Here is a 27114-nt window from a genome sequence, read left to right on the forward strand (position 1 = left end):
GAACCCAGCTCTTTCGAGTCTTCTAGGGTGTCTGAGGAAGATCCAAGGGCCTGGTGTGGCCACGTACCTTCTTGTGGCACCTGTGTGTCACATTCCTCTCTCTCCCCAGGTTACCTGATCTGCAGCATGATTTTCCTTCTCATGGTGATGTTAGCCTTCTTCCCGGTGTTCAGCTTCTGGTGGCTGAGCTATTGGCTGGGCCAGGGCTCAGGGGTGAGTGCCATGTGGGGGTGGGGTGCATTTCTGTGGACCTGGGTGGAATGGGGGAACTTCTTTTTCCTTGGGGCCCCATGGGTATGGGTTAGAGAAGCCCATGGCAAGCCCAGTACCTGCCCTTGCCATGCTGATGAATGGGGCCCTAGAGGGAACCCTTGGGAGCTGAAACTCTGGAGCACCCTCCCAGGTGGGCATCCTGTGTTCACAGAGCAAGAGGTCACCTGTACAGTCTCCTAGGAACAAAACCAAGAGGTTTCTGTCCCCAAACAGCTCTTTACACCAAGAATGCTTTACAGTCTGCTCTAATATGAGTTAGAGAAGGGAAAAGAAGTTTTATCCATCAGTCCTGACAGCAGGGAAAGAGCTGAGCTCCAGTATGACTTGCACAGAAGTGATCTGGGCTTTTGAAAGGGAGAATGAGAGAGGAGGGAAAGCAGGGGCTCTGCTGGGCCAGAGAATGAAAAAGTACAAAAGGCTGGTGAGTGTCAGTACAATTAAGCTATCAGTGTCTGCAGCCAGCTTTCTCCTCCCACAGAGAGTGGGGGACAGAGGCTCTGTCCTTTCTGAGGATTACATTTTAAAGGAATCATTCTCAGATCTTTAAGAAAGATGCTTCTGAGTTGCAAGAGATACACAGTCACAGCTGTGAGTGCTTCTTAGTAAGTGCTCTGAGGAAGAAAGATCAGGGGCCTGCCAGGAAAACAGTAAATTTTCCTGGCAGAGGCACTTTAATGAAGGTGGGGGGAGCTGGGGTCCTCCGAGGGACATAGCTTAGCCTCTAGGAGCCACGCTAAAGTTCGGTCAAGTCTTTTAGTGCAGGAGTTTGGACAGGGTTGTTTGTGTTGAGGGTTCTGGAGCTCTCAGCCATTATGTATCAGATTAATTCATTAATCTTTCCAACCTCATTCTGAGGTATCACTGTCCCCATTTTATATTTGCAGAAATTATTCTTAGAGAGGAGAAGGAGCCTGCCCCGAGATGTCAATGTGCCTTGAACTCTGTGCTCTGAATCCAGGCTATGTCTTTCAAGCAATCTATTTGGTTAACTTTTGAGTCATGTTTCAGACGGAGTTTGGTCAGGAAAGCAGGAGCCGCTTGAAATATTTAGAGCTTCCAAAGATTTAATACACAAGTTAGAGGCTACACAGCCATTGGAAGGGCTGGAGGAGAGAGGGAAAGCAGGCTCCAGGAATTTTAGCAGCAGGCAGCACTAAATGGGCTGATCCTTGGAAGGATGCCTGCTAACCACTGGCTGAATTCCAAGCTCCATGCACCTGTCCACAATTGCCACCAGAGTATAATGGCTTCTCTTTCAGCCTTTAGATTTTCTGTGAGTGCCTCTCTTTGGTAGAATCTAACCTAAGACCATGCTGGCAAGGAGTTTGAGAAACAGTTCTCAAACTCTTCCCTGAATCACATTGGAGAGTGTGGAAGGAGGCAGAGGTGATGTTAGATGACCATCTAGTGCAGATTTCTAACAACATAGAGTGAAGTAATCTATCAAGCCATTTTCTACCCTGCCAGAAGAGAAGAGACTCATATCAGACAGCAGGCTGCCTTAGGACAAAGATGCATTGAGGAAGGGATGTATAGAAGTCCTAATGGTAGTGGAGTTGAGTTTGGAACAATCAGGGTAGAGGAGGCAATGGAGTGGAGGCAAGACCTGGATCAAGGAGACAGGCCACTGAGACTGATGCTGTAGTGGTCCAGGGGATCAGCACAGGGCAGTGGGGAGGGAGAAGGGAAAAGCGATAGCACTGAGCAGGAAGCTTTTAACATATAGTTTCACCTTCTACTGGCTGCTGAGTCTTCTGTAGCCCCAGGAAGACATATTTTTCTCCCTGCTGAATTTCACCCTGAACTCAGATGGTTTGAACCTCTGAAAAAGAAAACTCACAGTTTTCCTCTCTCCACACGTAATGTCTCTGATACGCAAAGTGCAGGTTTTGGTTTTGGTTTTTCCCCTCTGTGTCAACCAGTTCTCCAACTCCCTGGACACTCGCTGGGTGTACTACAGTTCAATTCCATTCTGATACTACCTATCCAGAGTTAGCAACACCTCACAGGTTAAGGGTTCAGTCCCATAAGACTGCTCATGTGCCAATCACAAGTCTAGACATTTTGTTCAGTTGCTCAGTCATGTCTGACTGTTTGCAACCTCATGGACTGTAGTATACCAGGCTTCCTTGTCCTTCACCAACTCCTGGAGCTTGCTCAAACTCATGTCCATTGAGTCAGTGATGCCATCCAATCATCTCATCCTCTGTCATCCCCTTCTCCTGCCTTCAATCTTCCCCAACATCAGGGTCTTTTCCAAAGTATTGGAGTTTCAGCTTCAGCATCAGTCCTTCCAATGAATATTCAGGTCTGATTTCCTTTAGGATTGACTGGTTTGATCTCCTTGTTGACTAAGGGACTCTCAAGAGTCTTCTCCAAAACCACAGTTCAAAAGCATCAATTCTTCAGCACACAGCTTCCTTTATAGTTCAACTCTCTCACATCCATACATGACTACTGGGGAAGCCATAGCTTTGATTGGATGGACCTTTGTTGACAAAGTAATGTCTCTGCTTTTTAATATGCTTTCTAGGTTGGTCATAGCTTTTCTTCCAAGAAGCAAGTGTCATAATGTCATGGCTGCAGTCACCATCATGGCTGCAGTGATTTTGGAGCCCAAGAAAATAAAGTTTCTCACTGTTTCCATAGTTTCCCCATCTATTTGCCATGAAGTGATGGGATCAGATGCTGTGATCTTTGTTTTTTGAATGCTGAGTTTTAAACCAGCTTTTTCACTCTCCTCTTTCACTTTCATCAAGAGGTTCTTTAGTTCTTCTTCCCTTTCTGCCATAAAGGTGGTGTCATCTGCATATCTGAGGTTACTGATATATCTCCTGGCAATCGTGATTCCAGCTTGTGCTTCATCTAGCCCAGCATTTTGCATGATGTACTCTGCATATAAGTTAAATAAGCAGGGTGACAATATACAGCCTTGATGTACTCCTTTCCCAATTTGGAACCAGTCTGTTGTTCCACGTCCAGTTCTAACTGTTGCCTCTTAACCTGCATACAGATTTCTCAGGAGGCAGGTAAGGTGGTCTGTTATTCTCATCTCTAAGAATTTTCCAGTTTGTTGTGATGCACACAGTCAAAGCCTTTGGTGTAGTCAATAAAGCAGATGTTTACCTGGAACTCTCTTGCTTTTTCTGTGATCCAACAGATGTTGGCAATTTGATCTCTGATTCCTCTGCCTTTTCTAAATCAAGCTTGAACATCTGGAAATTCATGGTTCATGTACTGTTGAAGCCTGGCTTGAAGAATTTTGAGCATTACTTTGCTAGTGTGTGAGATGAGTACAATTGTGCAGTAGTTTGAACATCCTTTGGCATTGCATTTCTTTGGGATTGGAGTGGAAACTGCTGAGCTTTTCAAATTTTCTGGCATATTGAGTGCATCACTTTCATACCATCATCTCTTAGGGTTTGAAATAGCTCAACTGGAATTCCATCACCTCCACTAGCTTTGTTCATAGTGATGCTTCCTAAGGCCCACTTGACTTCATATTCCAGGATGTCTGGCTCTAGATGAATGATCACACCATTGTGGTTATCTCGGTCATTAAGATCTTTTTTGTATGTTCTTCTATGTATTCTTACCACCTCTTCTTAATATCTTCTGCTTCTGTTAGGTCTCTAGTATTTATTGTGCCCATTTTATCTGTCTCTTATTGTGCCCATCTTTGCATGAAATGTTCCCTTGGTATCTCTAATTTTCTTGAAGAGATCTCTAGTCTTTCCCATTCTATTGTTTTCCTCTATTTCTTTGCACTGATCACTGAGGTAGGCTTTCTTATCTCTCCTTGTCTTCTTTGGAACACTGCATTCTGATGGGTATATCTTTTCTTTTCTCCTTTGCCTTTAGCTTCTCTTCTTTTCTCAGTATATCTTCCTCAGACAACTATTTTGCCTTTTTGCATTTCTTTTTCTTGGGGATGATCTTGATCACTGCCTCCTGTACAATGTCATGAACCTCTGTCAGTAGTTCTTCAAGCTCTCTATCAGATCTAATCCCTTGAATCTATTTGTCACTTCCACTGTATAATCACAAGAGATTTGATTTAGGTCATACCTGAATGGTCTAGTGGTTTTCCCTCCTTTCTTCAATTTAAGTCTGAATTTGGCAATAAGGAGTTCATGATCTGAGCCACAGTCAGCTCCCAGTCTTGTTTTTGCTGACTGTATAGAGCTTCTCCATCTTTGGCTGCAAAGAATATAATCAATCTGATTTTGGTATTGACCATCTGGTGATGTCCATGTGTAGAGTCTTCTCTTGTGTTGTTGGAAGAGGGTGTTTGCTGTGACCAGTGAGTTCTCTTGGCAAAACTCTATTAGCCTTTGCCCTGCTTCATTCTGTACTCCAAGGCCAAATTTGTCTCTAGTCCAGATATCTCTTGACTTCCTACTTTTGCATTCTAGTCCACTATGATGAAAAGGACATCTCTTTTGGGTGTTAGTTCTAGAAGGTCTTATAGGTCTTCAAAGAACCGTTCCAGCTTCAGCTTCTTATGCATTAGAGGTTGGGGCATAAACTTGGATTACTGTGCTATTGAATGGTTTGCCTTGGAAACAAAGAGATCATTCTGCTGTTTTTGTAGTTCTGATAAATCAGCTATGAATTGGGGATTCCCATGACTCCTTCTGTGGGCCTGATAATTTTCTATAATGGCTTACAGAACTTAGGGAAATACTTTTATCAGTTTTTAAATAAGGAATATAGTAAATGATGCAGATGCAGAGCCAGATGAAAAAATATATAGGGTGAGGTACAGAAGGGTCCAAAGTGCAAGAGCTTCTGTTTCCATGGAGTTGGGGTACACCACCCTTCTAGCACATGAATATGTTCACCAACCTGGAAGCTCTCTGAATGCCATGCTTTAGGGATTTTTATGGTGGATTCAACATGTTGCTCAGTTTTAAAGAATCCGCCTGCAAAGTAAGAGACCCTGATTTGATTCCTGGTTTGCGAAGATCTATTGGAGAAGGGATAAGCCACCTACTCCAGTATTCTTGGGCTTCTCTTGTGGCTCAGCTGGTAAAGAATCTGCTTGCAATGTGGGAGACCCCAGTTTGATCCCTGGGTTGGGAAGATCCCTTGGAGAAGGGAAAGGCTACCCACTCCACTATTCTGGCCTGGAGAATTCCATGGACTGTATTGTCCATGGGGTTGCAAAGAGCTGGACATGACTGAGCAACTTTCACTTCAACATGTAGACATGATGGATCATAAACTAAAATTCCAGCTCCTTCCCATTTCCAGAAAATGGGAGTAGGGCTGAAAGTTCGAAGCTTGGACTCATGACATGGTCTTTCTGGTGACCAGCCCCAGTCCTGAAGCTATTTAGGAGTCCCCAGCCCCTAGTCATCTCGTTAGCTACAAAAGACTCTCTCATTGCTCCAGAGGCTCGTGTCAGAAACCAGAGTCAAAGGCCAATTATTACCACAAATGAAGCCCCACGCACCCCCATCACCTAGGAAACTGCAAGGGTTTTAGGACTTGTGTGTCAGGAATTGGGGACAAAGATGAAGCATATTTCTTATCATACCATACTCCCTGTCCTTTCTTGAAGAATAATAGCAGTCAAGAGAGCAACTGGACCACTGCAGACCCAGGTGACATACTGGACAATCCTCAGCTGCCCTTTTACCAACTGGTGTTTGGCCTCAGCGGTCTGTTGGCAATCCTCCTGGGCATCTGCCTCTCATTGGTTTTCACCAAGGTGATGGGGAAGGCATCCACAGCATTGCACAACAAGCTTTTCAACAAGGTATGGGTCTGGGCACTGGGCATGGCCACAGGCTGAGCCTTGACCTTGCTCAACTCTTTTTTCTAATTATTAGGCTTTATTTTTTGAGCAGTTTTTGGTTTAGAGAAAAATTGAGCAGAAAATATAGGGTTCACTTTTACCCTTCACCACATCCTCAATTTCTCCTATTATTAATAGCTTGCATTAGTGGGGGACATCTGTTACAGTTGATGAGTCAACATTGATACATTATTATTATCAAAGTCCATAGTTTACATTAAGGTTCACTGCTTGTGTTGTACATTCTATGGGTTTTGACAAATGCATACTGGCATGCGTCTACCATCAAGTATTATACAGAATAGTCAAACTACCCTAAAAATCCCCTTTGCTCAGCCTATGTATATCCCTCCCCTAGACCTCTGAAAACTGCTGATCTATTTTGCTGTCTCTGTGGTTTGGAGAATATAATGTCGTATAGTTGTGAGTTTACACTGGGTCACTAACTAGGTGGGAGCAGGCCAGAGAATGAGATAGGTTCTTGAAACTCTCCCACGACTAAGTTTAATGCCCCTTCCTAGAGGATCAACCCTCAGCTATCAATGCTGGCCTCTGTTGGCTGAGCACAGTCACATAAACAGTTTCTTCTAATTTCCTTAAGTTCCTTTTGAAGTGGATATTTTACTCTTATCTTACACATGAGAAAATGGAAACCCCATATGTGTTATGGTTAGAATGTATGTTATGGCTAGAATACCAAGTTATCTATAGTGTCACATTAGCTCTTGGACATGTCCTTTCTGTCTTTCACTTATCGAATAGTACTGGGTGCCAGGCTCTGGAGTAGGCACTTGGTTCACAGTGGTGAGTGAACAATGCAGATGTGGTTTGGGTCATCTTAGCCTACAGCTTAAGGATGGAGATGGACAGGAAAATAATCTGTTGTAATATGATGTGCAGAGTTAACCATGGGGGTGGCACACAGGACCATAAGAAAATGACACACCTGACCCAAGCATGGGGGTGGTGGAAGGAAGGTGGGAGTCCAAGAAGGCTTCTTGGAGGAAGTGACCTCTATGCTAAGATCTGAGGATGAACGAGATCTCGCCAGGTCAAGATTAAGAGGTGAGCAGAAGCAGAACATTTCCAGAGAGCTGCATGGAGCTCAGGAAGGCTGGAGCTGAGAACTGTAGAGAAGGGCTTCTCAGAGGGATTCTCAGGAGGCAATGAGGGCACCCGTCATTCCTTGTAGATTCAAAGCAAATCCTTTAAAAATATTTTTTTTTTGATGTGGGCCGTCATTTTAAATATCTTTATTGAATTTGTTACAATATGTTTTGGTTTTTTGCCATGAGTTTCCTGACCAGGGATCAAACCAGCACCCCCTGCAATGGAAGGCAAAATCTTAACCACTGGATCATCAGGGAACTCCCACAAATTGTGTTTTAATTTAGGAGGGTGAGGCCAAGGCATTTCCCCACATCTCAGATAAAGCAACCGGCTTGATGAGCCAGAAGGCAGGAGAGGGAAAAATTACTCCAAAGCCTGGCAGTCCTTACCACCTAATCTGTGGTGGTGGCAGCAGATAGCTGGTCTCTAAGTTTCTGACTCCACATTCCCAGATTCTAGAAATACCTAGTACCCAGGCCTTCTCAAAGTTATGTTCTATATTTTAATTTTGAGAAATGTTCAAGTTTTTTTCATTAGAAAATACATTTCATATTTTAAACATTTTCTTTTTGCTCACCTTTTTATGGCTTTATTGATCTTAAATTTGCCATGTAGTTTTAGATAATCACAAGTAAAGGAAAAATCTCTGAAAAAATTGGCTCAACTATAAAATCAACAAATATAAAAACAAAACTAGAACCAGATTAATTTACTACTTAAGGAGGCAACCAGAGATCCTGACCCTGTGTCCCCACCATATACTAATCCCTAGTGAGCATGGGCTCTCACCAAGACCCCTTTCATGCCACAGCTGAGCTGAGTCCTGCCCCCCCTAGCCCCTCACTCCTCAAAAGTGCTCAGTGTCCTAAGGGGGTGATTGCTTTAGTCTTTTATTTGTGATTGTGAATATTCTTTTTGCTTTAGCTCATGTATTTAACAAAAGATTCTGGAGATAAAATTAAAGACAATTTAGAAGCAGAAGAAGAAAGCAAGGATCTCACAGTCTGCCCCACTGATGTTTGCTGCTCCCTACCTCCTACCTTGGGCTTGCCTGGTGGCTCAGAGGGTAACGAATCTGCATGCAAGGAGAGAGACCTGGGTTCAGTCCCTGGGTCGGGAAGATCTCCTGGAGAAGGAACTGGCAACCCACTCCGTGTATTCTTGCCTGGAGAATTCCATGGACAGAGGAGCCTGGCAGACCATGGGGTTGCAAAGAGTCAGACACAACCAAGCGACTATTTGATGATGATGACCTTCTACCTTAGACAGCAAGCAAACTATACTTATCAGCAGGATCCAGACATTTGCCACGAGGGCTGCTGTAAGAGCCACTTCATGACTCAAATAATAATATTAATGTGTTGGTTGCTCAGTCGTGTCCGACTCTTTGTGACTGCATGGACTCTAGCCCACTAGGCTTTTCTATTCATGGGATTTTCCAGGCAAAAATAGTGGAGTGGGTTGCCATTCCCTTCTCCAGGGGATCTTCCTGACCCAGGGATTGAATCTGCATATACCCTTTACAATTTTATTTATTTACTTACCTCTGTGCAGGTTTTCTTCAGTTGCAGTGGCCGGGGGTTGCTCTTTGTTGTGGTGTACAAGCTTCTCATTGCAGTGGCTTTGCTTGTTGCAGAGCACTGGTCTAGAGCGTGGGCTTAGTAGTAGTGGTGTATGGGCTTAGTTGCTCTGAGGCGTGTGGCATCTTTCCAGACCCAGTATTGAGCCAGTGTCCCCTACATTGACAGGCATATTCTTAACCACTGGACCACCAGGGAGGTCCCAATATACCCTTCTAAATCGTATATTTTAGTATACTTGCAGAGTTGTACAATCCTCATCACAACTCTGAAGCATCATTATCATCCCCATTTTACAAATGAGGACCCTGAGACTCAGAGAGTTTATATGTAACTTGCCTACAGTCCCAGAGCAATAGGTGGAAGACGGGCAGCCCTGGAGTCCAGGCAAACTGACACTCTGGAGCCTCTGCCTTTAAGCCGTGCTCTACGTTGCCTTCCCTGGATATCCTTCAGTCTGCATCCTGTACATCATTCAGAGCTTGAGGATGTCTTCATCAAGCCCCCACCATGGCGTGCAGAGCCTTGTGACCTGGGTTGCTTTTGCTCTCACAGGTGTCCCACTGCCCTATGTGTTTCTTTGACACAACCCCCACTGGCCGGCTCCTGAACTGCTTTGCAGGGGACATGGATGAGTTGGATCAGTTCTTGCCCATAATGATCGAACAGTCTGTGCTCCTGGCTTTGGTGGTGATCATCATCCTGTTGATAATCAGTTTCATGTCTCCCTATATCCTGCTGATGGGAGTCGTCATCTTCTCTGCTTGCCTCATTTATTTTAGGTGAGTGGGTTCTTTTTGCTTGTGAATGAGGTTTGAGTCTAGGACCGACCTAGAACTGGAGGGTGTCAGAGGTGGATGGCCCAGGTCTCTCCCTCCCGTTCTCAATGCAGGATGTTCAAGAAAGCCATCAACGTGTTCAAGAGACTGAAGAACTACAGCTGCTCCCCTTTGTTTTCGCACATCCTCACCACCCTGCAGGGCCTGAGCTCCATCCATGTCTATGGAAAAACTGAAGAATTCATCAATGAGTGAGTCCTTCTGCTCTCTGAGGGTGATGGGGAATGTGGCAATGGTGGGGAACAGGAAGGAAACAGAGCACCTGGGAACAGCACCATCGTCAGAAGACTCAGAGCGATCATTGTTTTATTCCATTTATTTCACTGCACCTCCAGAACCCCATCTGGAAGATGGTACTTATAAGAATAAAAAATGTAAGGGATATGAAAAATGTCTGTCAGTTTTAAAGACCTGTGCTGTTATATACATATATTAATACAATGAATGGTAAGATGTATTGCCATGTTAGTACTGAATGCATTTATTTCTTTCTTTCACTTGCAAACAGATATCTAAATATAATAAAATAATAAAGAACAATAGTTTTCAAAATAGCAGAATTTTCTTCACTATTCACACCCATAGATTTGCCTTCTAAATGTTTGTTGAAACAATCAAATCCTATGATTGTTGCTGAGGTTTAACTGTGTAACATAAACTTATCTACTTGTAAGCATCAGTCAAACATGGTCTGCACTGAACTACAAAAAGTTTGCAGTCTAATGGAAGACAGGGGACACAGATGTATATTTTTGTAATAAGACAAGTGTTGAATACAATGCAATAGGGAGAAACGCAGGTAGAATGACTTGGGGTTTCAGAGGAGAAAGTGATAACCCGCAGCTTGGGATCAGGGAAGGCTTTGGGGAGGAGGCAACATCTGAGGTGGCCTTGAAGCCAGGGAAGATTTGGGCATGGGAGATGGTGTGTGCTCTGTTAACTGAAATATTGAATGAACCATGGTGCCAGCTCTCCCGTTGGCACTAGAGAGACCCAAAGACTATGCAGAGACTAGGACTAAGGGATCATTCAGTCAACATTGAGACCCTCCCAGGTGCTCAGCACCCAGTGGGGATACAGCTGTGAGCAAGATGGACAGATACGAAGAAGGGATTGCTTTCCTTCATTCACTCACAAATCTGGGCCTTTATTCATTCTTGTTGGCCCAGTAGAGTAACTTACCCATCCTGAATCAATTATCGAGGCGAGGGGAAGAGAACTGCTAATAGGCCTAAATCGGTCCGAGCTCACTCCTAGATCTGGGGTCAGGTGAACTCCATGGCTGAGAAAGGAGTAGAAAGGAATCCTCTCCAATTTTCTTCGTTGGTTCTTTGGTGAGACTGGGGAGCTGGATGCTGGAGAAAGCAACCAGTGTTAGGAAACCCTGGGTCAGACAGACACATGTGACTTTCATGTTGTCCTTTCTTTGTCAGGTTTAAAAAGCTGACAGATGTACAGAATAACTACCTGCTGATGTTTGTGTCTTCCACGCGATGGGTGGCCTTGAGACTGGAGCTCATGACCAACCTGGTGACCTTGGTGGTAGCCCTGTTTTTGGTTTTTGGCCTTTCCTCTGTCCCCCATTCCTATAAAGCCATGGCTCTCAGCCTCGTCCTGCAGGTAAGGGATGGACTATCAGACAGCAGGGGGCCAGGGAGGAGGCTGGTGGTGGTCTGTGGCCTGTGGGCAGACTTGGGGGTCTGTGGGACTTTGATTACACCTTGGGTTTTGGCCATTTGTGACCTTATGAACTGGATGCTTGGCTTTCTGAATCTGCAGCTTTGTTCTGTTTCCTTGTCACTTCTGAACTGGGAAGCCTACATTGAAAGGTATTTAACAGAATCAGAATATTGGGATTGAAGAGAAGCCCAGAGACAGCAGAGTCCAACCTTCCTATTGTGTAAATGGGGAAACTGAGGCTCAGAGAGGGGAAGGAGTTGTCTGAACACACAGAGCTTTAGAAGCAGAGCCAGGGAAGACCCTGGGCCTCTTGGTTTCCTGTGGTGTCTTTTTTACTTTACTGTACATGCTCTGAGTCAGTTGTCACTTTTCTGAGGTACCTGGGGAGGCTATTTAAAATGTAGGTTTCCCAGTTCTCCTCTGGGGCAGGCCTGTGAGGCTTCAAAGTGCATAGACTTGAACCCGAATGCTTGGCCCAGCCTGGTAGGCTGATTCAGCTGGGCTCATGGAGCTGACAGGAGGGCCACACTCCAGAGCACAGAGGAGCGATTCAGAGTCAGGTCCTGGTTGGGTGGGGTCTTGGAATCTGATTTTTAAAATGGGTTCTTGAGGGGACCCTGGTGTAGAAGCTTTTCATGTCTCATGGCCTGAATTCTTCCATGCCCAGGATCAGGGCCAAGGCTTATGTCCACAAAGTCCTGGGGAAGGGCTCTCCCCAGAGGGCTGTGAGGCTAGTTAGGAAACTCAGTAAACCATGGGTGCACAGTTCCATTGGCACCCTCTCCCACAGGGGTAGTCGTTAACCATCCTCTCTCATTCTTTCTCTCTAACTGGGCTTGGGTCTTGTGTGCCCCCTGCTGAGGCATCCTTTTGGGTGCAGAGGGGCTCCTTCCTGCTCCTTGTTGAACCCTGTGGCAGACACACATGACTGCTGTGCTCACATGGCCAGGCCTGTGTGCAGACTCTTCTGAGGGTGCACAGGCCATGCAGGTGGCTGTGTGGTGCGCATGCCCACAGACAGCCGCCCCAGGCCTTAAGTGGGCAGCTGGGGAGCTTGCACTGAGCCCATGCCCTGCTGGACACTTGCTATGCTTCTTCCATTGAACTGTCACCACATTCCATGAGATGCGGCCAAGTGGTTAAGAACATGTGGTTTGGAAGCTGCAGGTTCTCAACAGGCTCTGTTCATTATCATCTATGTGACTTTGGGGAAATCTGTTACCCTCCTTATTCCTTTTATGAAAGGGAGATAATAAAAGTTCTGGAATCATAGACTTGTAAGGAATATATGTAAACTCAAGTGTTCATACGTGTTAAAACCTTGGCCCAGAATAAATGCTGGATAAACGTTCCCTATTATGGTTCCCAGCTTACAGATAAGAAGCTACAGTTTCCAGAGTTAATTTGCCTGTGTTCCCACAGCAGCTGAGAGACAGGTTTGTCCATGGTGGGACACACTCTTCTCTCTCTCATTTTTTCTGACACACAAATATATAAACACACACCTGCACACACACGAACACATGTGCATGTGGCCCACTGCAGAATTACCCTGAGCCTTCCAGAACTCTGGGGAGAGGCCCTACACTGGAGTCCTGGGGACACGCGTCACTAAGGACAGAGATGCCCCCTGCCTGCTGAACCCTGTGCCTAGGTTATCTAGTGCTGGAGCAAAGAGTGGGTGGAGGCTTTGCTGTCCCAAGTGCACCATGTATTGGGGTGTTTGCTCAGGGTTGACCAGTTGTCCCACCACAGGACACCAAGGAGAAACTCTGCTAGAGGGCCTGAGGATTTAAGAATGGCCCTAAGTTCATCCTTTCTTCTCAATGTCTGGTGTTCTGTTTGAGTGTCTAATTTCTATGCTGGGTAACAACTTCTCAGCCCACCTGCCTTGCCCATCCCTGAACCCCTTCCCATCCACTTTCTTCAGTTTAGCTGCTCAGTCATGTCTGACTCTTTGAGACCCCATGGACTGTAGCCTGCCAGGGTCCTCTATCCATGGAGGTTCTCCAGGCAAGGATACTGGAGTGGGTTGCCATGCCTTCCTCCAGGGGATTTTCCCAGCCCAGGGATCAAACCCAGGTCTCCATCATTGCAGGAGGATTCTTCACCATCTGAGCCAGAAGGGAAGCCCAAGAATACTAGAATGGGTAGCCTCTCCCTTCTCCAGGGGAACTTCCTGACCTAGGAATTGAACTGGGGTCTCCTGCATTGCAGGTGAATTCTTTACCAGCTGAACTACCCCCACTCCAGAGTGATCTTTAATTCTGGTTTTCCTCATGTCATCACCTTGGTTAGACCCTCTAGAGACTCTTTGTCTCATTATGCACTAAACCTAAGCCATCCACCTACATTCCAGGCCCTTACATCTGGCCCTAGTCCCCACACACACTCTGTCCTCTGATCAGACTTTGACTTCTGCATGTACTCTGGAGGAAATTCAGGCTTTGGGAGGCAGGTATCACACACAATGTTGCTTTGTAGCCTTGAGAGATTTCTTAGTAAATATTAGAGATACTTTTGGTTACAAGCCAGAACAAGTCATATAACCAATTCAAAATGGCCTTAGCAATCTGGGAACTTATTATCTGATGTGACCAGAAGGCTGAGGTAGGGCTGTCCTCTGTTGGCAAATTTACTGGCTTATCATGAACCCATGATCTTTAATTTTTCTGCTCTGGCATCCGCAGTCTGACTTTATCCTCAGGATTGTCTACTCAAGTTCACGGAATGGCTGCTGCAGCCCCAAACAACTCATCCTCATCCAGAAACTGCTAAAGACTGGAGAGGAGATAACTTTTTTCATGTGCCCCCTTGTAAGAACAAGGAGTTGTTTCCTAGAATACTCACATCTGAGTTTTCCTTGTGCTTCGTTGGCCAGAATTGTGTCATGGCTCACTGCTAGGGCTTCCCTGGTGGCTCAGAGGGTAAAGCGTCTGCCTGCAATGAGGGAGACGGGGGCTAGATCCCTGGGTCAGGAAGATCCCCTGGAGAAGGAAGTGGCACCCCACTCCAGTACTCTTGCCTGGAAAATCCCATAGACTGAGAAGCCTGGTAGGCTACAGTTCATGGTGTCGCAAAGAGTCGGACACGACTGAGTGACTTCACGTCACTGCTAAACCAGTCACTGGCAAGAGGATAGGGGTTAATATGATTGATTTGAAGTAACCAAGCCTCCCTGGAATTCCAGGCTGCCAGACACCTGAACATAACAGAAGCTGTGTCAGCAAGGAACGAAGATGGGACTGGCTGTTGATAGGCAGTCAGTCAACTGTGCCTGATATCCTTTCCCAGCTCAGTGTCATTTCATGATGGTGGCCTCTTCTCTGACTTCTACAGGTTTTCCCTCCCTGGTCTCCTTAGCCCATACATACCCTTTGCTTTATCCACAGTCACATGGCCTGAGGAGCCCTGAATGGATGATGCCATTTTACTACTGTCAAGACTGTCCCCCTACTAGGAACACCTGTCTCCATCCATGTTTAGCTGGCTAAATCCCACCTCTCCTTAAAAAGGTGCCTCCAGTGCCACCCCCTCCAGGAAGCCTACCCAGCAGCCCTCGTCTGGTGACTGTCCTGTGGCCATGACGGAGCTGAGTGCTTCCTCTATCATGCCGCCTTCTCGATTGACCTGTCTTTCTCCCCATTCTACTGGGTGCTCCTTGAGGGCAGGGCCTGGGTCTGCTGCACTTTAAGCATGGAGCCTGGCCCAGCACCTCCATCAGAGTTTGTTGATTGACTGTATAAGGGAGTTGTTGCCTGGCACCTTCTGCATGGCCTGAGGGGTGCAGAGCATCAAAACTGGGGCCCCCATCCCAGCTCTGCCGCTGGCTTCTGGGTGATTCTGTGTGTATCACTTCCTCTCTCTGGGCCTCTGTATCCTCATCTGTGGTGCCTCCAATTCCTAAGAATTCCTGAGGCTCCTCTTAGTCTGGTTTTTCCTGAAGGCAGAGCCTGAGACAAGGACTCGGATGCAGGTAGATTATTTGTGAGATGCTGTCTAGAAAGGACCCAGGAGCAGGAGCATGTGACAGGGGAGGAGGAATTGCACTGCAAGAGTGTCATCGAGAGTCACTGCTCCATCACCAACTAACAGGATTGTCCCTGAAGGCCAAGAGATAGGAGAGTTTATCTAGTGGCTCCTTTCCCTACTAGGAGAGGGCTGCTCCCAAGGGCCGTAACTACCATGTTTCTGGGCTGCACTTGGGCTGAGTGGGCTCCTGTAGTATGGACAAAGGTTTTGAACATAAAGCAAAGGGCACCTGAGGTGAAACAGGCTTGGTGGGATTCTCTCCTACAGCTGCCCACCACAGCTGCAGCCACACTCAGACGTAGCTCAGTGGGGCACCAGAGATACCTGCTCCTTCCCTTTAAGGGAAGTTGTCTTGGTTTGAGGAGCTACTCAGGAGGAATGGCAATTTCCCACCTTTGGAAGCGGTGAGAACCTGAGGTCACCCCTACAGCCTGCTCCTCAGATACTTCTCCTTTGTTCCAGCTGGCGTCCAACTTCCAGGCCAGTGTCCGGATTGGTTCAGAGGCAGAGGCATGCTTGACAGCTGTGGAGAGGATACTGCAGTACATGAAGGTGGGACACAGATCTGGCTTTGTGCAGGGAGATGTGGAAGTCTCACATCCAGCCTTTGCAAGCCCCAGCACCTCAAGGGCCCTGAGATTTTCCCAGGAGGCAACTGGCTTCTGGTCCTTCCCCTTCAGCTCCCCCAGAAGGATATATATCATCTCTCAGAAGCTCTTCCACACTCATCAGCTCTTTTTGACCATATCCCTCATGGCACTCTTGGATATAGATGGAATGATCTGCCCTTTTTAGAAGAGAGAGGTTTGCTCAAATATAATAATGATGATAACAATAATAATTGTTATTAATATGGCTTCTATTTACGTCATAGTACTTAAGAATCCAGATGTGGAAACAGATCACCTGGGTTCAGGTCTAAGTTTTGCTCCTTGAGTCAGCTGTGTAGCCTTGTGACTTATTCAGCCTCTCAGCTCCCCATCAATGAAATGAGACAGATCGCAGTATCTGTGTCATTGGGTTATTACAAAGATTAGATCACATCCTATGTAAATCACTTAACGCAGTGCCTGGCCCATAGTAAAGGCTCAGTATAATGATATCTAGATTGTTTCATGGAATCACAAAACAACTTAATATGGTTAGCTGAATTATTATCCCAATATCCAGAGGAGGAATCTTTCCTCCCAATCCAGCCACCTTGCTCAATGCAGAGTTGTGGGCTTAGAGTCAGGCAGCCCTGGGTTTGAGTCCCCATCAGCTGTGTGATCTTAACATGTCATCCGACCTGTGTGAGCCTCTATTTCCTTGCCTGTGAAATCATTTAAAATTGCCTACCTCCTAGGATAGGAATAGAAAGAAATTGTCTGCCCAAGGGCTCTGAGCTCTAAAACACAACTAACAGGAGTGAGCTAACCCTGCTGTCCTGGTTATCATTATTCCGGATTCTGTGTCTTTAGAGCCTCACACAATAAATTAGAGTTTTCTATGTTAATAACATGGGAACTACCAATATGGTTTCTCACTCTTTGGGGATAAAATCATGTGCATTTCAGGTGATTGGGGGTGGGATGCTCCTCTGATCACATGGTGGTGGCTCAACCCTGATTCAAGGGCAGGCTGGGATGGTTCACACACTCAACAGCTAGAGGCCAGTGGGTCAGCAGGGGATGGGCAGAGATGGATAATCATTGATTTATTTTTCTCTGTTTGAAAACGAGATGTGTGTCCCTGAGGCTCCTTTACACATAGAAGGCGCAAGCTGTCCTCATGGGTGGCCACAGCATGGGGAAATCACGTTCCAGGATTACCAGATGAAATACAGAGACAACATGCCCATTGTCCTCAACGGCCTCAGCCTGACGATTCACAGCCAGGAAGTGGTGGGCATCGTGGGAAGGACAGGCTCTGGTGAGCTCAGGGTCCAGGGCATGCCCTGTCTTCAACATTGGATTTGGGTGTCAGACTTGTCTTCAGACATGTGGTGACTCAGTGACCCTACAAATAGTTACTGGGGACTCATTTTGTGCTAGAAGAACAAAACCCATAGTCACTGCTGTCATGGGATCCCAGTGGAGGCGACAGATGTTGACAGGTCATCAAATAAGGAATGAGGAAGATAATTGCCTTGGTGGTGAAGGCCCTGGGGAAGGAGAGGGGTGATGTTAACAGAGCCACGGAGTTGTTGGGCCCTTGAACTACGGTAGTCTGCACTCTGAGGCCAATGTTTGCGATGGAAGGGTGAACAGGGTGCAGGAACGAGTGCTTCCTGCAGGGGGCGTGCAGAGCTCTGCAAGGGCGAAGACCAGCTTGCGTGGGCTTCCCTGGTGGCTCAGATGGTAAAGAATCTGCCTGCAGTGCAGGAGACCCAGGTTTGATCCCTGGATCTGGAAGATCCCCTGGAGAAGGAAATGGCAGCCCACTCCAGTGTTCTTGCCCGAAGAATCTCATGGACAGAGGATCTTGGTGGGCTACACAGTCCATGGGCTCACAAAGAGTTGGACAGGACTGAGTGACTAACACTTTCCTTCTCCCCTCCCCCTCTCAGTCAGTTCAGTTCAGTCGCTCAGTCGTGTCCGACTCTTTGTGACCCCAAGAATCGCAGCACGCCAGGCCTCCCTGTCCATCACCAACTCCCGGAGTTCGCTCAAACTCACGTCCATCGAGTCGGTGATGCCATCCAGCCATCTCATCCTCTGTCATCCCCTTCTCCTCCTGCCCCCAGTCCCTCCCAGCATCAGAGTCTTTTCCAATGAGTCAGCTCTTCGCATGAGGCGGCCAAAGTACTGGAGTTTCAGCTTTAGCATCATTCCTTCCAAAGAACACCCAGGATTGATCTCCTTTAGGATGGACTGGTTGGATCTCCTTGCAGTCCAAGGGACTCTCAAGAGTCTTCTCCAACACCACAGTTCAAAAGCATCAATTCTTTGGCGCTCAGCTTTCTTCACAGTCCAACTCTCACATCCATACATGACCACTGGAAAAACCATAGCCTTGACTAGACGGACCTTTGTTGGCAAAGCAATGTCTCTGCTTTTGAATATGCTATCTAGGTTGGTCATAACTTTTCTTCCAAGGAGTACCTCTTTTTCCACCTGCTTCTCCCCACTTCCTTTCTCCTGGCTGACCTCTTCCTTCTCTTCCTCTCATCACTTTTGGGAGATCTGACCCAAGGGTATTCACCCCTTTCCACTTTTTGCCTTGTTCGGATCCCAGCCTTGGGCTCCAGGGGCTGCCTCCTCCAGGCAGCCCCCCAGGATGACAGGAGCCTCCCAAGTCTCTGTTTCCTCAGGCTCCTGCAGGCCTTGTACTGCTGCAAAGTGAAGAGCTCCCAGCTGTATTCTTTCATGTGCTTCTCCCTTTCCGTTTCTCCCCTGCAGCTGGGCTGAGAGGGCTGGGTCTGATGTAGAGCTGCTCTCAAGTAGTGATGGTCCAATTGACTGAATTCATCCAGTAGGTATTTAGTGAGCACTTACTGTATGCCAGGCCTGGAAACACAAAGGTGAACAAGACACATGGCTGCCCCTCACACGGACCTTACCTTTTACAGCAGAGGTTGGAAACTCAAATGTACGTGATAGGCCTGGGGTGTGAGGAAACAAGGGTGGGGAGGGCAGCGCATTGAACTTGAATACTTCCTCTCTCAAGGAAGCAGCTATGCTTGGCTCTAGCTGCCTGTTGCCTGAGGGGATATGGGCCCAGTGTTGCCCATTTTACTGACTCTCAAGAGAATCATGCAGTTTGAGCTTTTGTATACTGGGTCTTTGGATTTTTTTTTTTTTTTAATGCTGGCAAAGAATTAAAAAAGCAGCAATAACATCGTGTGTGTGAAACAAAACTTATGTGTGGGCTGGATTTACCCAGGGCTCCATTCACACCCTCTGACTGAGGCAGTAAGAGCTGTTCATGGTTTTGGGCACCCCTTGGGGTGGGGACTGGAGACTCCAAGCCTCTTCTGCCCTCTCTGGTTCATGATGACAAGGAGTGGGTCATGGGGAGGGGAGTCTGGGGTGGACACCAGGTCTGACCTGTGCTGCCCCTCCTGCAGACTCAGAAGACAGAGCCCCACTTATTCTTGCCCTGCAGGGAAGTCCTCCTTGGGGGTGGCTCTTTTCCGCCTGGTGGAACCAGCCGGTGGCCGTATCCTCATCGACGGCGTGGACATCTGTAGCCTCAGCCTGGAGGACCTGCGGTCCAAGTTCTCAGTTATCCCTCAAGATCCAGTCCTGCTGTCGGGGACCATCAGGTGAGCGCTGGGCTGAGGCAGCCTGAGCAGAGGACAGTCTCCCAGCAGGAGTCACTGAGTGGATCCCTAGGGATGGGCTGCCTCTCATCACCTGTGGCCAGAGTCCCAATTTCTGGGCCTCTGCTCTCTCCTTGGTGGGAGAAGAGATGTCCCTGATGAATGAATGAGGCCTGGATACACACAAGAACACTTCAATCAAAAGGCCTAAACAAAAGGCCTAATTTTAATTTTTAAAAACCCTAATGGGATTGGTCAGATTTCATATCACTATCAGTGTTTGCTCTGTGGTTGACCACATATTTCCATGTCTGGATGTGGTTTATTCTCTTCTGTCTCCCTCTGGATAAGGCCAACAGGGGTGTTTAAGCTCGATGTTTGCAATCCAGGCAGTCCCGTCAGTGAGGCAGATGGAACTGGGTCTCTGGCCTCCTCACCACACTTTCTGTTTCTTCTGAAGGCAACTTGGGGATTAAGCATCATCCAGGTTACTGCTGGTGCTTGTTAGTGCTTCTTAGCCACGTGGGAGTCCACGGTACGGAGTCTGAGGAAGGATGAGGCATGAAAATGAAGCTGGGTGCCTCACATACAGGGATATCTAAGGGCATTTATCTTCTTAGAGGCAAGAGTATAGACTAACCACAGAGCTTCAGTCATCCATTTATTTATTTACCCATCATTCATTCATTCCTTCATCCTTTCATCCACTTAACTTGCCTTTTCTGAGCCTCTGCCAGGTCGACATTGTGCTAGGGACTGGGGACACTTGGATGAATGATCAGTGCCCTTCTTCCCCTCAGAAGTTCACATTCAAGGGTGAGGGGAGTTGTAGACATGTAAGACCTGTCAAGTTATAATATTAATGCAAGGATGTAATTTGCTAGATCAGAGATATAAACCCAGTGCTAAGGGAACCTAAAAGTAGGACAAATAACTCTGCCTGGGGGAATTCAGAAAGCCTTCCAGAGAAGCAGGGGAGGCCTTTGAGTAGGGTCTTGAAGGCTAAGTAGAAGACTGCACGGCAGAAAAAAGGAGGAAAGCCTTTCCAAGGAGAGTGATACTGTATGCACAGAGAACTTTGTACCAATTGTGTTGTTTTAGAGGAATGAGATAAAATTTAGTGATAGATTTCTGTGTTAAGGTAGAAGTTGGCCCGAATCTATCGTGCCTTGATATAGGAGTAGTAGAAACATGAATTAATATTTATTGAACATTTAAATGTGCCAGCCCTATGCTTTAATATTCTGGGTCATTGCAGTGTCAGAGCAACTCTGTGAGGTGGGCACTATTACTTTCTACAAACTGAACTTAGGATAGTGACTTATTGAAGGAGACACACACACAAAAGGTAGAGCTGAGATACAACTCCAGATACTATCGCCCTACCGAGTCATAGTACCTCCCCTCCCCCCACACTGCTTGCAGCAGAAAGTGTGCACCGGCGGACAGGAGACCTGGGTTCCCTGCCTTTCGAGGTTCTGTCTAACTCTGAGTATCTTGATGCCAGCCTGTCTCTCTGACGTGTGGTATGAGCTTGAACAAGCCACTTAACACTGATAAGTCATAATTTTCTCATCAATAAAAGAGATCCGTCTCATGAGGAAGAGGATGTCAATGAACCCATCTGTAAAAATGCTTTGGCAATTACCAAATATTAAGCAAATAGGGCATTCTATCTTCTGCCTCTTCAATCTAGCCGTACACACAGAATGTATGTTGAACTGGGGGGAAAAAAAAAAACAGCAGTTAATACAGTTTTCAACTGGGACTGAGTGGCTGCATAACAAGGATGTGTTTATAATGTTTCCTATGCCAAATGCCAGGGCAAACCTTAATGGGTATAAAGTCCAATTAGATCCAAATATGATGTTAGTTGCCTGGATGATCAGTTAGGATTCCTTCTCTGCAAGAGACAGGAAAAAAAAAAACAACCTTACCACAATGAGATAACACCTTATACCTACTAGACTAGCGATAAGAAAAGAAAAAGGAACATAACAAGTGTTGGTAAGAATGTTGAGAAATTGGAACCCTCAGGAACTATTGGTGAGAACGTAAAATAGCACAGCCACTGTGGAAAACAATTTGGTGGTTCCTCAAAGAGTTAAATGTAGAATTATCATATGATCCACCAAACCTGGTTCTACAGATTTGAAAGAATTAAATTTCAAGAATCAAATCTACAGATTTGAAAGAATTACCTCAGAACTGAAAGCAGGGCTTAACAGATATTTGTATAACAGTGCTTATGACCTTATTCACAATAGCCAAAAGGTAGAAACACCCAAATGTCCATTGACAGATGAATGGATGAACAAAATGTGACCTATACAAACTGTGGTATATCATTCAATCAGAAACAAATTAAAAATTGATACATGATACAACATGGATGGATCTTGAAAGCATTATGCTAAGTGAAGTAAGCCAGATGCAGGATGCTTCAGTCGTGTCCTACTCTTTGTGACCCTATGGACTGAAGCCTGCCAGGCTCCTCTGTCCATGCGATTCTCCAGGCAAGAATACTGGAGTGGGTTGCCGTGCCCTCCTCCAGGGGATCTTTCCCAACCCGTGGGATCGAACTGAGTCTATGATGTCTACCTGTATTGGCAGGCAGGTTCTTTACCACTAATGCCACCTGGGAAGCTCCAAATATTGTATATTTCCATGTAAATGAGATACCAGGAATAGGCAAACCTGTAGAAACAGAAAGTAGAAAAGAGGTTACCAGGGGATAAGGGAGGAAGGGGAGGGAGAACGTTCAATCGGCAGAGTTTTTATTGGTGTTGATGAGTTTTAGTGGTTGTTACCTGACATTGTAAATGTGTTGAACGCCACTAAATTGTATAGTTACAGTTAAAATGATAAATATTATGTTATGTATATGCTAACACACACTGAGACGCGCACACACACCCCAGATGGCTTAAGCTAAAAGAACCTCTTGAATCACAAAACAGGAAAGCCAAGGTTGATTCAAAGGACCAATATCCCCTTCAGTCTGCCTTGGCTTCATCCTTGGGCTCCACTGTGGGCCGTGGGGGCTCCATGTCTCCTCTTCCTGAGGCAAGATGGTTGTAGCCTCATTTGTGCAGTTGGTGAGAAAGTACAAACCCTTTTTCTGGTGATTGTTGTCTAGGTCCTGAGATACATTCTGATTGGTTACCTTCCCCACCCCTCAGCCAATTGCTGCGGCCAGGGGTTACCACCTTCTGGTTTGCTTCCACCCGAGTCTGCTCCACCTGGACCACACAGGCTTGATGGCTAGGAAGGAGGTGGCCCCCAAACAAGACTTGGGAGCTGCTGCCTGCAGAAGGAAGAGGTACTGGGAAGGCACAAGGAAGACCACTTGTGGGAGTTTGATGAGTTTCTCTGGATCCAATAATCCAGCTCTAACCATCCTGACTACCCTGGTGGCTCAGATGGCAAGAAGTCTGCCTGCAATGCAATACACCTGGGTTCAATCCCTCGGTCCGGAAGATCCCCCAAAGATGGAAATGGCAACCTACTCCAGTATTCTAGACTGGAAAATTCCACGGACAGAGGAGCCTGGTGGGCCTACAGGCCATGGGATCCCAAAGAGTTGGACACAACTGACCAAGTTTCACTTACTCAACCATCCTCAGTCACGTGCTCTGTGGGGTGCAGACGACTCAATGGGCAAGTGTGCTTCTTGAACACTTCTCTTTCTCTCCTGAGGCAGATTCAACCTGGACCCTTTTCACCGCTGCACAGACGAGCAGATCTGGGATGCCTTGAAGAGGACGTTCCTGAACAAGACGGTAAGCGTGAGGCTGAATTCTCAGTCCTGCTGGTCCTCCAGGCTCCTCTGGTGCGGTGTGCCAGACGCTGCGTGGATTAAATCATCTCACGGGAATGAGATGGTTTGAGATCCCTAGATAAGGGCTGATGATGCCAGTAGTAAGCCAGGCATTTACCAGCTCAGGGCAAGGGGGGTACAGCTTTGTCTTTCTGGTGCTTACAGTCAGGAAACTCAGATGGGACCAGTGCTGTGTAGGTAGTGATGAGAACTGCAGACACCGCAGTGGATGGCCAGCCAGGGCCTCTGTAGAGACACACATTTGACAGACCAAATGCTGAGGGGGCAGCTGGGCACAGATCCTTGAGAGAACATTCCATGTTTAAAAACTAGCAGGTGCAAAGACCTTGTGAGGGGAACTGGATGGGCAGAGCTGGGTACGAGAAAGGTCAGTGTCTGGAGTGTGGAGACAGGGGCGGGGAGGGCTTGTCACAGACAGGACAGGACAGGAGAGGTACGAGGGGGTCAGTTTTAGAACTCATCCCACTGTGGCTCACGGGCGTCTTCCTCGATATCACAGATCTCAAAGTTGCCACAAGGCTTGCAAGCAGAAGTTACAGAAAATGGCTCAAACTTCTCCGTGGGGGAGCGGCAGCTGCTCTGCATTGCCCGGGCCCTCCTCCGCAGCTCCAAGGTGAGAGCTGTGGGGCACGTGAGGGGTCTGGGGGATGCCCAGCTTGGGAAACACACTGCTGTTTCTCCCTCAGCACCTGGGACTCTGGGCTCCACCCTGGGTTCTGTCCACAAATCCACAAAGGGCTTGATGGTAACTTTCTGCCATTCTGGGCAACCCTGCCTATGGAAGGGGGGCCTCTCTGCCCACGTACTCCGCACCCTGGCACCCCAACCTAGACTTGAAACGTCCTTGCCACAACCAAGCCCCAATGCACGCCTCCTGCACAAGCCACAAGGCTAGAGATAAATTCACTCAAAGTCGCCTACTGTGCTTTCCTTTTAAAACTTGGGGGCAGGACATTCCCTCATCTTTATTAGATGTGAGAATCGGATGACACCTGTTCAGGAGCAAAAGAACATTTTTTTCTTAAAGTTTCATCCATCCAACAGTGTTTCTTCAGTTCAGTTCATTTCAGTCACTCAGTCGTGTCCGACTCTTTGCGACCCCATGGACCGCAGCACGCCAGGCCTCCCTGTCCATCACCAACTCCCAGAGTTCACTCAAACTCACGTCCATCGAGTCGGTGATGCCATCCAGCCATCTCATCCTCTGTCGTCCCCTTCTCCTCCCACCTTCAATGTTTCCCAGCATCAGGCTCTTTTCAAATGAGTCAGCTCTTCGCATCAGGTGGCCAAAGCATTTGAGTTTCAGCTTTAGCACCAGTCCTTCCAATGAACACCCAGGACTGGTCTCCTTGAGAATGGACTGGTTGGATCTCTTTGCAGTCCAAGGGGCTCTCAAGAGTCTTCTCCAACACCACAGTTCAAAAGCATCAATTCTTCGGCCCTCAGCCTTCTTCACAGTCCAACTCTCACGTCCATACATGACCACAGGAAAAACCATAGCCTTGACTAGACAGACCTTTGTTGGTTTAAAATTTTCCATATATTTCAGATACTACAGGGGCTACTTAGGAGCCAACTTTCCCTCACAAGTGAGGCGCTGTACACAAATACACACCCACACCTCCACACTCACACAGGTATACATACTTGCACACACAGGCACATGCAATGCACAACATGGTCAGTTAATGAGCAGTGCGAAAATTGTTGGTGCGACAGTCAGAGCTGAGGGGAAGAGCAGACAGAGCTCCGTGGGGCCTGAAGCAGGGAGGTTTCAGAGGAGGAAGCACTTTCCCGTCTTGCTAAGAGAGAGGGGTGACAGGCCTGGCAATGTGTAGGTAACATTTTCTTAACCCCTCAGTTCCGTATTTCAGTTACTGAGCTGCTTGGTGTGAAGGCTGCTTTCTCTAGATTGTTTTCCAAGTTGGCGTCATCACTTTATGATTTTTGTCATATCTGTGTACCACCTAGCCTGTGATTTACTTGTGATGCCTTGTCTTGTGAAGGAGCAAAAATCACACTTTCTATGCCAATTAAATTCTTCCAATGCATATTTTTTTAAAACTTTTTTATTTTGTGTTGGGGTATAGCCGCTTAACAATGTTGTGCTAGTTTCAGGCCAATAACAAAGGAACTCAGCCATACATATACATGTATCCATTCTCCCCCAAACTCCCCTCCCATCCAGGCTCATAACATTGAGCAGAGTTCCCTTTGCTACACAATAGGACCTTGTTGTTTATCCATTTTAAATATAGCTGTGTGTACATGTCCATCCCCAACCCTCTAACTATCCCTTCTCCCCTTTCTTCCTCCCCCTGAAACTGAAAGTTTGTTCTCTATGTCTGCTAGTCTCTTTCTGTTTTGTAAGTTCATTTGTATCATTTCTTTTTAGATCCTACATATAAGGGATGTCATATTTCTCTTTCTCTGTCTTACTTCACTCAATATGACAATCTCTAGGGTCATCCATGTTGCTGCAAATGGCATCTGATGCATATTGTTAATGAAAGAAATACAAACATGTTAAAGTAAAAAGTGCATTTATCCACATACTAGCTGCACCATTTCTTGTGCCACCCGGGTGTGCTTGGCTGTCCTGAGAGGAACATTGCTCTACGTTAATTCAGGCAAATAGGAAGGCAGTTCATAAAACAGGAAGTTGCTACTGGCACATTTTCACTTTTAAGAACTTAATTTTCTGGTCACTAAAGAAGGTGTCCCTGGTAGTTCAGATTGTAAGGAATCTGCCTGCAATGCAGGAGACCTGGGTTCTATCCCTGGGTTGGGAAGACCCCCTGGAGAAGGAAATGGTAACCCATTTCCAGGATTCTTGCCTGGAAAATTCCATGGACAGAGGAGCCTGGCGGGCTACAGTCCATGGGGTTGCAAAGAGTCAGACACAACTAAGCTACTAACAGACACAAAGTGTAGTTAGCTCTTGGTTGAGACTTAACATTCTCTTCATAATGTGATGGATAACTTAAAGCTCCAGGTGGGTTTTGAACCAAGTCCAAAGATTTTCCAGCTGAGGTACTAGGCAGACTGGCAGTCACCCCAGGACTAGACCCAGGGTTGAGTCTGAGGAGGCTGCCTTCATTGCTATTTCTTGTCTACCAGATCGTCCTTATTGATGAGGCCACAGCCTCCCTCGACTTGGAGACGGACATCCTCATCCAACACATAATCCGTGAAAGTTTCCGGGGCTGCACAGTGCTGATCATTGCGCACCGTGTCACCACCATCCTCAACTGCGACCGCATCCTGGTCATGGGCAACGGGAAGGTGAGGGGACACCCCCAGGCCGCTGGGAGGATGGCGCCCAGGCCTTCGGATCCCTCAGGACCGAGCTCAGCTGCACCCTGCTTCCCTCCCCTTCTCTCTCTGCCTCCCAGGTGGTGGAGTTTGACAAGCCTGAGGTCCTGCAGAGGAAGCCGGGGTCCACGTTCGCAGCCCTGCTGGCAATAGCCAGTAGTTCCATGAGCTGAGGAGGCGGGACTGCGTGGAGGCAGGCGTGGCTGAGCCGGCCGTGGTGCAGTAGTCAGAGCCGGCGGGGAAGACTGCAGCCTGAAGCCTCCTCTGCAGAGATGGCTGCTTCTCTGCAAAGCAGGGCTGGAGTGTGCTCCAAGTGCTGGTGATGGGCGGGAAAAGGACACTGAGGGAGCACAGCCTGGAGTAGGGCACTTGCTGGCTCCCCTGGAGACCACGGAGGA

General features: G+C 47.0%; 1 protein-coding gene across 1 annotated transcript in view; it reads left to right on the top strand.

Annotated features, from left to right (window-relative positions):
- ABCC11 (ATP-binding cassette, sub-family C (CFTR/MRP), member 11) overlaps positions 1–26889 on the top strand; it is a 77766-nt gene extending 50877 nt beyond the window's left edge. The window contains exons 18-29 of the mRNA XM_010843981.1: positions 110–213; positions 5840–6037; positions 9322–9548; positions 9659–9796; positions 11039–11225; positions 15780–15869; positions 17039–17228; positions 19404–19563; positions 23264–23342; positions 23901–24014; positions 26522–26686; positions 26797–26889. Coding sequence (XP_010842283.1) covers positions 110–213; positions 5840–6037; positions 9322–9548; positions 9659–9796; positions 11039–11225; positions 15780–15869; positions 17039–17228; positions 19404–19563; positions 23264–23342; positions 23901–24014; positions 26522–26686; positions 26797–26889 — 1745 coding nt within the window. The remainder of the gene's footprint in view (positions 1–109; positions 214–5839; positions 6038–9321; positions 9549–9658; positions 9797–11038; positions 11226–15779; positions 15870–17038; positions 17229–19403; positions 19564–23263; positions 23343–23900; positions 24015–26521; positions 26687–26796) is intronic.
- The last annotated feature ends 225 nt before the right edge of the window (positions 26890–27114 follow it).

The sequence above is a fragment of the Bison bison genome, unplaced genomic scaffold (assembly GCF_000754665.1).
Source record: "Bison bison bison isolate TAMUID 2011002044 unplaced genomic scaffold, Bison_UMD1.0 scf7180017864192, whole genome shotgun sequence".
Classification (NCBI taxonomy): Eukaryota; Metazoa; Chordata; class Mammalia; order Artiodactyla; family Bovidae; genus Bison; species Bison bison.